This window comes from Podarcis cretensis (genome assembly GCF_951804945.1).
Source record: "Podarcis cretensis genome assembly, chromosome: 8".
Taxonomy (NCBI): Eukaryota; Metazoa; Chordata; class Lepidosauria; order Squamata; family Lacertidae; genus Podarcis; species Podarcis cretensis.
The window spans coordinates 37792912-37805751 of record NC_137177.1 but is presented as its reverse complement, the minus strand read 5'-3'; the positions used below and the strand labels follow the sequence as shown (position 1 = coordinate 37805751).

The 12840-nt window shown below is 43.9% G+C and overlaps 1 protein-coding gene across 2 annotated transcripts in view; it reads right to left on the bottom strand.

The window, feature by feature from the left end:
• Positions 1-3290: 3290 nt before the first annotated feature.
• RSPRY1 (ring finger and SPRY domain containing 1) overlaps positions 3291-12840 on the bottom strand; it is a 38186-nt gene continuing 28636 nt past the window's right edge. For both annotated transcript variants that reach the window (XM_079988429.1, XM_079988428.1), the window contains 5 exons: positions 11729-11840; positions 9238-9340; positions 7008-7160; positions 6087-6191; positions 3291-4785 (listed from right to left, as the gene is read on the bottom strand). In XM_079988429.1, coding sequence (XP_079844555.1) covers positions 4689-4785; positions 6087-6191; positions 7008-7160; positions 9238-9340; positions 11729-11840 — 570 coding nt within the window. In that variant the 3' untranslated portion in view covers positions 3291-4688. The remainder of the gene's footprint in view (positions 4786-6086; positions 6192-7007; positions 7161-9237; positions 9341-11728; positions 11841-12840) is intronic.

The window sequence follows — 12840 nt, the reverse complement described above, 5'->3', positions numbered from 1 at the left end:
AAGTCGCTGATCTCGGTCCCTGTATCTGAAGTGTGTCTTCACACAGGCGGGCCTGTCTACCGGAGCAGGCTAAAGACTCCGCTTGCCCAGCATCCTGCTGTCAGTGGCCAAACCAGTGGATTCTTCTTTCGTTTATTGCAATTACATCCCACCTTTTTATCCCATGACATTTAATTTCCAACAACCCTGTGCTGTAGGTTAGACTGAGAGGCAGTGGCCACCCAGTGAGCTTCGTGGTTGACCAAACATGGGCAATGGTGTTGTATAATGACGAATCCCTCCAGAAAGCAGTTTTCAGATTGTGGGTGTATGTGTATACTATTTATCTTGCTTGAGATCACAATCTGTTGGGAGAGGGTCATCCTGACTAGATTCTTGTTTGCTTTCATGCTCTCCAGTGAAATGGGATGACACACGTCTCTTACATTGAAGGGCTTTCTTGCCTGTTTGCAAAACATTCACACCCACCCACCCATCTGTCAGGAGCCACATGCCAAGCTAGGACAGAAGCATAATAAACATGTCAGCTGACATTGTTGACTTAGTAGTTACAGGCTGAGGACCCACAATAATATGCTTGTTACACAAGCATAACACAAAATCATGTGATTTTTATGGTAGGGTCAGCGAGGAAGGCTTGCTTTTAACACTTAACCATTAGATTGCTGTTGATCTCTGGTTGATTTGCTAATATGACAGCATCCTGACTTTAGTGCTTACTTGAATTGCAAGATAAAACTTTGCCACTCCCCTCCATTCCCCTGTGCAAAGGTATCCTTAAGAACAGGTGGAAATAACTCAAAATGAGTTAACAAGTTGATTTAAGAAAGATCACATAGAAGGAAGATTTTCTGACCCACCCTCAGCCCAGCAGCCCCCTACACACCCATTATTCAAGGGGCACTGCCCAACTCTTCTTGGCACTAAGACCATAGCCAGGGCAAGTGGCAAGGAGCTGCATCAGTGCCCCCTGTCCCTTGTGTCCTTGGTAAGGGGCTGTATCAGTGCTTCTGAAGCCAGTGAGACAATGGACAAGAAACTCAAAGTTTGCTTTTTGTATAGTAATGTGACTGGGGAGGGGGTCCCACAGGGCTGCTGTGATGGCCCACACCAGCACCTGAATTACTCCACCAAGGCACCCAGAGGAGCCTCTGCACCTTGCCTCCTCTGCACCCAGAGGAGTGGAGCAGCAGCCCAGCTCTTAGCCAGAGTGGAGAGCTCTGAATTTTGTGCGTAACCCCCCCGCCCCCCGCTACCTTTGACTATAGCCAACCTAATAAACCCCTGGGTGGGAGGTACAGCTTGTCTTGATCAGCAGGGAATTGTCACCCACCTATGAAACTGCCTATACATTGCACAGCATCTTTGTTTGGCAAGAAGAGTGAAAGGCAGCAACACATCCTCAAACACAAAGCAGTAGAATACTTTGCAGGCTTACGGTCCCAAGCCCCAGTAAGCCAGCAGAAGATGCACGACCATAAGATGTGATGAATGATCCACAGTGCTGGGGAAAGAGGCAACTAGATGATTCATACACCTTCCTTGCCCTTTCAGATGAGACCAGATCCTAAAGCCCTGAACTTTGTACAACCATCTTATCTCCTCTTCCAAGGATGACTATGAGGGTATCTCTGCAGGAACCACGTTGGAGGCAGTGATTCTGAAAGGGCACCATTTTGCATCCTGCTAATGTGAGAAGAGGGAGAACAGAGGGCTTGGGCAGGGGTTAAGGAGAGTGGTCTTGAATCAGGGACATCAGTCCAAACAAAGCCTGTCAGGCCGGTAGCCCAATGAAGGGTTATCATGGGCAACAACCCCCCGCCCCAATACACCTGGAGGTACTTTCCTGGATAAATATCAAGATGAAAATGCTGGATCTGGATGCCGAGTGGCACATGCCAAGACATGGAGGATACTTGGGTAAGGTATATAAGGAGCTGCCTTATGCCAGGCTAAACCATTGGTCCCTCTAACTCAGTACTGTCTACACTGAGTGGCGGCGGCTCCCCAGGTTTCAGACAGGTGACATCTACCTTGAGATGTCAGGGATTGAGCCTGGAACCCTCTGAATGCAAAGCAGATGCTGTACTGCTAAGCTGTGGCTCTCCCCTGGGTGAAACCCTTTGCCTCTCAAAGGTTTCTACCAATCAAATTTACAAGATGCCATAGAAAGTCTTCAACAAGTTGATGCAAGAGCAAGTCCACTCTGCTGATGCATGCGCACCCAGTGTTCTTGAATTCCTACAGGTTAGACCAGGGCCTGGCCCCCAATGGACTCAAGCAGCAGGCACCATTCTGGGTAGTGTTATTGCAACACATGGAAGCTCCTTGCAGGCCAAACACTAAAAGGTTGCATGTTTCCTCCAAGAGGCTCTGCTCATCTTTCGCCTGGGTTCCAGAGCTGAACTTATCCGCGTTTTCAAGGCTGTTGTGGCCTCACCCTTCAAACCACTGCACTTCATCTACTGCCGAGAGCTCAGCAACAAAAGTGGAGAAACTCAGGGTCCTCTTGGTCTGGAAGGAACTCTCTATCTGCCACCTGGGCAATATGGTCCTATGACCCAACCCTGACTTCTTGCCTAAGGTGAACGCAATCTTCCACAGGGCTCAGGAAATTACGCTTCCTCACCTCATGGTCATGGTCCATCAGGAAAATACAGATCAGAACTTGGCATTTCCTGTCATAGCTTTTAAAACTCCTTGCAGGTTCAATAGTATTTTGATACCTAATGAGAAGCGTTTCAGTTCAGGAAGGTGAAAGACCAAAACCCATCTGAGAAGACAGAACCACTTGCAAGGCCAGTCTATTAGCTGAAAGTTCAACTGAAGGTTCCTTTCTAAAGAAACATATTTAGGGGTACAAATTACTAATTGAAAACTGGGCAAGGCCATGGATAAGGCTGTGTGGACTTGTCTGGCACTGAGTTGTCAGCTTTCAGTGACTACTGAAGAGCTACTGTTCACCCAGGTTTTGGGGTATCTGTGTTGCTACACTTTGTAAATAGGTATTATTAAACCACCTATGTGCTCTCAGTTGACGTTACTGTTTTATTGTTTGTTTGAGCAAAGAATTTTAGAGCTGGAAGGGACCATGAGGATCATCTAGTCCGACCCTGTGCAATGCAGGAATCTTTTGCTCAACATGGGGCGCAAACCCACAGCCCTGAGAAGAGTCTCAAGCTTGACCAATTGAGCTATCCCAGTTTATGGTTTTATTCATTGGTATTGTACCCAGCTTTGGAACTCCTTTATAAAGAAAAGCGGGTAGCAAATTTTAATAAAATAAATAATTGTTGCAACTGCTTTTTGTTTTTAATGAATCAAGAAAAGCTGGATTCAGCACTCTATAAATTAAGATGGGAAACTGAAGCCCCATCCTGAACCACTGGAAATGTGATTCAACAATGTCTAGACATCTTAAGAATTCAACAGACATTATTCACATACCCTTTCAAAGGTACCTTGCAACCATAACTAAAAACTTACTTTCTTTTAAGGCTGAGATTCTCACACAGCTGATTTCAGTGATTTTTCTGCACTTGCACAGAGGAACAATATGCACATTGCCCCATGAGCTTTTGGATATTGGTTTGTGCAACCCTAGTTTCACTGTGTGTTCCTCCTTCCCACATTTTGCCAAGTGGATAGGCATGAGCTTGGCAGACTAAGTTTGTTAGAGCCTATGTAAATGAAATGGTAGTTTAGTCAACCTAGGCTGACTTGCTATTCAAACAACATGTATTTCTTTCAAAACAATATTAACAGAGTTTCTCCACATTTTCTTTCCCGATCTTGAGTTCTATAGCTCAATACTTTCAAAACGTACAGAACTTGCAAGAACAAATACTGAATTTAAAAAGAGAGAGAGAGAAATCAATGGTACCTTTTAAAATACCCAGAATAACAAGCTATCTTCAGTCTGGCACTGTAGTTATAAGAATCCCTCCTGAAAAATCACTTCTTTTTTGACAACAATGTAGGTACTGAAATTGAAGGAACTAGAAACACTATGAATGAAAATGCAGTTTTCTGCAGTTTAAAAAAAAGGTGGTGGTAGTGGAAGAATCAATGTTCTTTGGAATCACAGAGTTATCAAAAAAAATTTGGATTCTTCTAGAATCTCAACACCTCCTTTACAAATCAGTTTCTTCATGTAGAATTCAAGTCTGAACATTTTCAGGTCAACAGTCCAAAATACAGAGGGTCTCTGACCAGCAGGAAGCTACATTGACCAAGAAATATTGGTGTTGTTTTTAAATGTGTGACGGCTGCTGAAATAAAGGCTTTAGAAGACAGATATGCCCCCATTAGAGGAGATTATGAGCCTTGTGTTTCCAGTGCAAAACTGTTGACATGTGATGGGCAAGTGGAAGGAGCAGCGGAAGAAAGGAAATGGGAAGAGTGGACAGGGGACAAACTTAAGAGGCAGACTCTCCAGCCACCTTGGTCGGAGACAAACCAACAGGTAGCTCAAGTCTCACCACCAACTTTCATTTCTGCTAAAAGAACATTCCACAGCTCTGAGGCAGCAGGGCGACTTAACAGGTTTCCGTCTACTGTTCAGCATGAAAGTGGGCCACAGTTCGGGCTCTCAGCTCGTGTGTGGCTCGGTCAGAGCTGCCTTTCTCCCTTCTAGCACTGAATGGAATGGATCAGAGGGAAGTTCACGAGATACAGTTCCCCACGTGTCATGAAATGTGAGCGATCTGTCGGACCCGAGTCTGTATTTCTTGCCGACACAAAGGGCAGGTCTCTAGTTGCAAGGCACACTCCATGCACAAGTCACTAAAAGAAGGACAACGATATAAGATGGGTTACTAGAGCAACTTCTGTCCAGGCAATAGTATGCAAACATTTAAGTTACACAGAACTCTTCATCAGGAACAACAGAAATGTATTTGCACTTTTTAAAAAACAAACAAACAATTCATTTTTGTTGTGGGAATGGAGATGTATCCAAATAGCTTTTAATCCAGGTAGACCCACCAGATGTCAAAGAGAACAACAACTACCAGACTTTTAGAAGACATCTGAAGGCAGTCCTGTTTAGGGAAGCTTTTAATGTTTGATGTGTTATAGTATTTTAATATTTTTTTGGAAGCCGCCCAGAGTGGCTGGGGAAGCCCAGCCAGATGGGCGGGGTATAAATAATAAAATTATTATTATTATTATTATTATTATGAAAATAATGGAACAAAGCTAGTCGTGCCTATTTATTTCATGGGACCACTCTGAGCATGGATGCAACTTATGTCATGTAGTTCTCCACAGGAACACTGAATGGGCAGGTGGGTGTGTCACAACTCGCATGATTTGCCAATGCTAATTTTGTTGTAGACAGTTAATAGTACAGAGACAATGCACATATTCTAAGCAGTAAAATCCATCATCTTTGTTGCCTCAAGACTTATAGGGTTTATGTACACATGAAGCAGTGGGGGAATAAGGTGGGTAGTAGAATCTTGAGGGAGAAGCTTGGACAGTACCACGTCATACTGCAGGTATAGCAGCAGTAACAACAACAAAATCCCTGCAAGTAGAAACCTAGTACAGCAGGAAACAGGCTGATCTGGAACATCTCCTCCTTGCTGTGCTTGTTGTTCTTTGCTGGCTTCCCCTCTTGATGATGAAGAAAAAACAAAAGTGACATTCCTCACCTGCAGCCTGAACTGGCAGAATCCCTTCTACCACCTCATCCTACTACATATGCAGACCAGGTCTAACCTGGATTGCAAAGCTTTACACAATAGAAAATCATCAACAACAACAACAACAACAATAATAATGTTATAAATAATTAATAATAGTATTTTTAATTCACCTTTTAGAATATATAACCTGTATAGTCTTTTAAATGTGTTTGTGAGAGGGGGCGTTTATTGGTTTTTGTTTTATTGTATATTTTGTCTTCCCATTTTAAATTTTTATGTTGTGATCCGCCCTGTATACCTTGGATGAAGGGCAGTATACAAATTTAATAAATAAATAAATAATCCCTCCAAGACCAATTACAGCTTATCATACTAGGGCATGTAAGACAGGGGAAGCTACAAAACCATGATAAAAGGAATAATTATCCACCATACCTGTGACCACATGGCCTGAGTTCTGTGTCTGCTATTTCATCGCAGCAAAGAGTGCAGCAATTCTCTCGAATGCTCACTTGTTTTAGCAAGGCCAGTCGTCTATGTCTGAAGAGGAAAAATCAGCAGGAGAAAAATACTATTTATATATTCAGTTCAAAGAAACAATTTCAAGGGATCCTGCTCATATCAAATGTATTTGGCTAGGGACATGATCACCTTACATGACAATGAATCTCAGCTTAATATCTGTGAATTAGTATGTGCAGCAATGGAAACAACAACAAATTCAATTAACAATTCATTTAATTCTGTTAAGTAAGGCCTCTGCAGAATTAATGCTCTGCATATCCACTAGTTTATCAAACAAGCACACAGATTTGATACTAAGCATGAAATTGGGCATCTGGAAGATCTAAACTTCTCATTTAAAGCTACCACCGCTGGAAGAAGTTGTTACTCCTTATAGTTGGAAAGCTCCCCCTCCCAACTAGCCTTTCTCTCATTCCCCTGATAAACCAATCAACAAAACTTCAGATGTTATTCAAAAACCTGAATCACAGAAACTGGATAAATTGCACAGAACTAATCTAATCTATGAAAGTTGGCTTTTGTTTACATGATTCATTCTCATGGAATAATCTGCACCTAAGTTTGCCCTGGATACAACTCTCAGAATGACAGGTATCCAGCATTTCCCACATTACATTTTCAAGCTGCATTTTCTACAATCAACACACAAAACAGTCCCGAGGTTAAGTGGTTCTTCCATTGTGAAAGGCCGCAGTGTGTGAAACTACAGGCTTTTGATAAAACTTCACAGGATACCCTTTATTTATCATATCCAGATGGGTCAAAACCTACAAAGAACAAGACTGTAATCTCGGCTTTCAGTTCCATGCACTGACAAGTAGAAAATATTACCTTGGTAAAATGATTTTCTCTTCTGCTGTCAAGAAGGCATAGTCATTAAAGGTGCTAAATTTAGCTGATGGTGGATATTTGAAAGGTTTTGCTCCAAAGTTGAACTCACACTGTTGATAAGACATGAAACTAGCTGCAGGGAAGAAGCCAGACCTGCAAAGTCAAGGGAGAATATTATTAGAACACCACCATGCAAAGCATCTGACACACAGTGCCACTTTGTATTAGACTGAGAAATACCCATGACTTGTAGAATCATCCAGGTGTGCAGAACGGATTGGTCCAAGGTCACCCAGTGAGCTTCATGGCCAAGTGGGGATTTGAAGCCTTGTCTCCAAGGTCCTAGTCCAACACACTAACCACAACACCATGCTGTCTTTACTACAAGTCATGGCTTGTTTTCTAGTTAGGGATAGGAAGGGCTGGCTAGCCCAAGTAGATGGGTTGCAGACTAAAGAACGCCCCCCTTCCCAGGTTTGCTTGGATCCTTAACATGCCACTTCAAACAGGCCCCTTGCATATCTGTTCCCTGCCTGCCTCCAATACCCAGCCTGAATTCCACTCTTAGCTCACTCAGATTTCCACTTCTTGGTCCACTGAGTAATTTGCCTCTCAAACCTCTTTACATAACGACTCTGCTTATGAGCACACTGCTCACTCTGTCCCTACTCTTTCAACTATCCAGCTTCTGGGATTTACTCTAGTCTCCAGCATGGTCAATCTACCACTGCAGATTTGTCAACGCATTCCTCCTGAGCAATTAGAATGTTTGTGGGCATTCTCCAAGGTTATAGCAGTTCAACAATGCTTGGGGGAAGGGAAGAGGTATAGTTTCAAACAGTCTATTATCAAATCATATCAATTCAGGGAAGCAATGTTCATCTTGTAATACACAGGACTGTGCTCCCCCTGAAGCAACAGGGTTAGACAGCTTGGGGAGGTTGCTTGAGATCCACGAGTTTGCTCCTGTGGCACCGAGTGGCTTTTATCAGCTTAGGCTGGTGGGCCTGCTGTACCTGGACAGAGATAGCAAAGCATCTATGAGCCATGTTCTGGCAATCTACAATTTAAGACTACTGTAACCCATTCCATGTAGCGCTGCCTTTGAAGACTTTTTGGAAACAATGCTGGAGCCAGAGTAGTGTAGTGGTTAGAGTACTAGACTAGGATGTGATTGACCAGTTTTCATATTCAATTTAGCCATGAAGCGCACTGGGCAACCTTGAGTCAGTCACTCTGTCTCAGCCTAACCTACCTCAGAGTTGTTGTGATGATAAAATGGAAGTGGGAGGCGTGTGTAAGCCACTACAAGCTTCTTAGAGGAAAGGTGGGATATAAAAGCAATAAGTAAATGCTAAGTTCTATTGACAGCAAGATTACTAACTGAAACTGGCATTACAATCATATTATACAGGTGTTGCACTAGTTGAACTGGCATCCAGTCGTTGAGTCAACATGTTGGCTTTGACCTTTAAAACTGTTTATGGCTTAATACCAGGGTATATGAAGAGCCACCTGTCTCTGTATCTAATCTACTGTATTTTTCGCACCATAGGACACACTTTTTCCCCTTCAAAAATGAAGGGGGAATGTGTGTGCGTCCTATGGAGCGAAGACAGCATAGCCCCGCGACCCTCTGCCGGCTGGAGAGGTGACGCGCGGCTAGGGCAGGAGCCTCTATAGCCATGCGCCACCTCTCTAGCCGGGAGAGCGCGCTCGGGCTAAAGAAGCCCCGCTTACCCTCTCCCGGCTGGAGAAGTGACACGCAGCTATTGCAGCAGCCTCTTTAGCCGCGCACCATCTCTCCAGCCGCTGGGAGAGCGCGCGCGGGGCTAAAGAAGCCCCCGCGACTCTCTCCCGGCTGGAGAGGTGACACGCAGCTATGGCAGGAGCCTCTATAGCCACGCGCCACCTCTCCACCCGGGAGAGCGCGCGCGGGGCTATGGTGCGAAAAATACGGTATATGTTTTGTTGAGGGCCTTCCCCAGGTACCCCATATCTTAGGTGAGGCAGGTGCCTCCCAGAGAGAAAGTCTTCTCAATGGTGGCACCTCAGTTATGGAATGCTCTCCACAAAGAGGTCCATCTGGAACCCTATTCTGTTGTTCTTATGGCATCTGGCAAGTGTGGTTTTATGTTCCCCTGGCCTTTTTGACTTAATTTTATTGTTATCTGGGTCTTAAAAGCTTGCTATTAATTTTTCACTGCTTTCACAAGGGCCACATACTTACACAGCAGAAGAAAAGACTTGCTTCTCAGCAGGAAGCTGGTTCCCATTTAAATAAAAGATCATTTTCTTGTCTTGTAGGTCCAGCAAAAATCCTATTGTATCACCTGAAGTCATATATAAGAAAAAACACAGGGTTGTTGGAGATCTGTTTAACAACCCACCCCACAATAGTGACTTGGTATATGCAGTGGGTGGGGAACAACCTCTACATGTGAGTAAACTTATACCAGTCCCTTTTCATATAATTGTAGAGTTAGAAGGTACACCAAGGGTCATCTAGTGCAACTGCCTGCAATGCAGGAATCACAGCTAAAGAATCCCTGACAGAGGGCCATCCAACCCTTGTTTAAATGCCTCCTCTCCTCCTTTATGTTGTCTTTAATCCTGAAACCTTGCAGAAAGTATTCAAAGGCCTGATGAGGATATAGCACTGATTTCTGCACACTGTGGTTTGCAAACTGAAAACCAACTTTGGGAATGGAGGCTTCTCCCTGACATGAATCCCATGTCACTTCCCTCAGTAGCTTTAACTATGGTTTACAGTTTACAATAACAATGGTTAAAAAAACCAAGCTCAATCTTAACCAGGGCTGGTAAACTGTCTTCAAACCATGGTTAAGAAGAGAACTCTGGTTAGCACCAAGTAGGGTTATAACACCTGTAACTCTAAACCATGGGCAGGCAAACTAAGGCCCGGGGGCCAGATTTGGTCCAACTGCCTTCTAAATCTGGCCTGTGGACGGTCTGGGAATCAGCTTGTTTTTACATGAGTAGTATGTGTGCTTTTATTTAAAATGCATCTCTGGGATATTTGTGGGGCATAGAATTTGTTCATTTTTTCTCCAAAATATAATCTGGCCCCCCACAAGGTCTGAGGGACAGTGGACTGGCCCCCTGCTGAAAAAGTTTGCTGACCCCTGCTCTAAACTATGATTAAAGCTGTAGAGGGGAGAATTCACACAAGAGGGAAAAGAAGCAGACATTAGTATTTGAACTTTTCGTAAGTTTTAAACTATTGTTGCAACTTGTTACTGGGTTTTAAAAAAATCTTTTTGTAAACTACTTTGAGTTTTTGTTTTGTAAACATTTTATGAAATAAAAAATAAATATGTTCTGGAGGCTGACTCCTGATTTACAAATGCAATACATTTTGCAGGGAGCCAGCGTTACGCCTGCTCAGAATCATCTTCAGCATTTTCTCAAATTTAAGTAATTAGGAAGCTAGGTAAGAGTTTGTAACTGGAAGGAGGAAGGAAACTTTGTGCTCCTTTCCCCCCAAATGCAGGATGAATTGATGCTGCATAGATTCCACATAATGCAGAGAAGATCAAGATGAACAGAAGCACATTAAAACATTGACCGCAGGGACTGGATGCACATCAGAAACAAAAGTAAACATGTTGTAAATATGCTCTGAAAAATGCAGTTGTGCCTTGAGTTTGCAGTGCAGGCACCAACATGTACATATCATGCTGCTCCTCTGCAGTCTTCACCCCAGATAGCATGTTGATCTCCATACTGGATGTGTAATTTGCATGACTGGCAGTGAGAGTAGCAATAAGAATGTCTGTGTGGGGTCTGTGGGGACATTTGAAGGGAGAGGGGACATTTGGTTTTTCCAGGAAAGGCTTCCTGTGCTTCTAGTTTACTGCTAAAGCACTGAGCTAAAAGCACAGGAAGCTGATGTATGGATATGTCCCGAAAGAACCACCTGGGAAAGAGACCCCTTGGATCCCTGGGCCATCTGTTCCATTGTCCAAAAATTCAATTTCAGTCATGATCCTTTCCTGGTTACACTTGTTTCTCCTTCAGTGGCATGGAAGGATCCCAACTTAGAACTAGTTCAGCGGAATCCAACAACAAAAGCCTTTTCCTAGATTGCCCCACTTCAGGTTATAGGTGGAGAACTGGACAGTTGAATGCTCCTCCCATACAAAACCATTCCTGCATGTAGTGAGGACTGAAAAAAGTGTGCAGCCTAGCTTTACCAATCTGACAGGAGACCTCATGCCTGGGAGGCCCAAATGTGACCCTCTTCCATGACACTCGGGACTCTTTGCAGGCCACATACATGTGCCAGCCATACCTTCCTTTCCCTAGGCCATGGCCCTCACTGGCTTTGTTCCATGCTCTCCTAGTGTTTCTGCCTAGCTGGAATGTGTCCTTGAACTCTGGTGAACCTTGGACTCTGGCCTGCCCGGATGGACGACAGAGAGAAGTGTGTGTGTAGAAGCTAGCCTACTGCACAAAGGTAGGCTCTGTCCACTTTTGCTTCTGGTCCCACCGACCAATGGCATATGGCCCTCAGAAGGCTGCTGCGAAGGGATGAAAATGACTCTTCACTTACAGTGACCTACAATGGTAGAAGACAAAGTAGAAGGGATTCTAGGCTACTAAATTGGCAGATTTGCTCTCCTCTGGGGAGTGCTAGAACAATTTCCCAGCAAATGAAGACGACAACAGCAACAACTGCAACAAGTTGGGTGGAGTACCTTCCTTCCAGCACGGGTGGGAATGTGGTTTACTTCTGGCATTATACCAGATCAGCTGCCGGCAGCCATCGTATGCACAGGAGTACTCATCGTCCCCGATACCGTAACCTTCCTTCAGGGAAGATAAAATACAGCATTTATTTTTCTTGAGACATGACAATACTTGTGGGAATCTTGTTTTTAAAGCTTCTCAACCATTTTGCATAGCTATGGGCACATGGGGGGTATCAATATGTTTTTTCTTAACAAGGGTGAGATCTGAATGCAGGTTGGAATATGTGGTCCACTGTTGGACTACACTGGGCACATTTATGCCCTCTTGCAAGTACAGACTCAGGGCTTCTCTCACCCAGAGTTGCTTCCTGCTGTGTGATCATACACTGGGTGAATTCCAGAAGGGGAAAGATCCATAGGCTATGGCTTCCTTGTTGTGTATAGCTCTCTGACACTTTCTGAAATTGCAAAATCACCTTTAAAACCTAGTCAAAAGCTAAATTTGGTGCAAATGCAATGCTACAACTGAATTTATGCTGGATTTGTGCAGGAGAGAAGAGGAGGGAGCATGCAAACAGGTGGGATATTCTGGCTCTCCTGCTTAAGATTAAGAAAATCCCATCCACACCATTCATTGCACCAAACACCAGTGCACATTTTGGCATCAAAGTGCTGTGCAATAACTGATAACTAAAATACAGTTAAATGTACAGTTGTGCTGCTGGGGAAGGTGAAGAAAGGCTCTCATCTACCTTCTTCTCCAGCAATGCCAACTCTCCCCACCATATCAAGGTATTTGCATCTAACCCTATACAACATTTTTACTTCAGTGAAACACCTTCCCTGTAATTGTATACTGCAACTTTTGCCAACCTGTGCTGATTGGGGCTGATGGGAGCTGCAGCCCAAAACATCTGGAGGGCCCATTTAAACCAAAAGTTGCAAGAAAAATCAGAATCTTCACATGGCTTCTGCAAAGATGTCAGTGCTGGAACCAAGTTAACATCTCCAAGCAGGTTAGTTCCACAAGTTTAGTGCCCCAATGAAGGCCTTCTATCTGGTTTCCATCTGCCTCTCTTCCAAAGGTGAAAGGGACCCAGAAAAGAGACTCCAAGGCT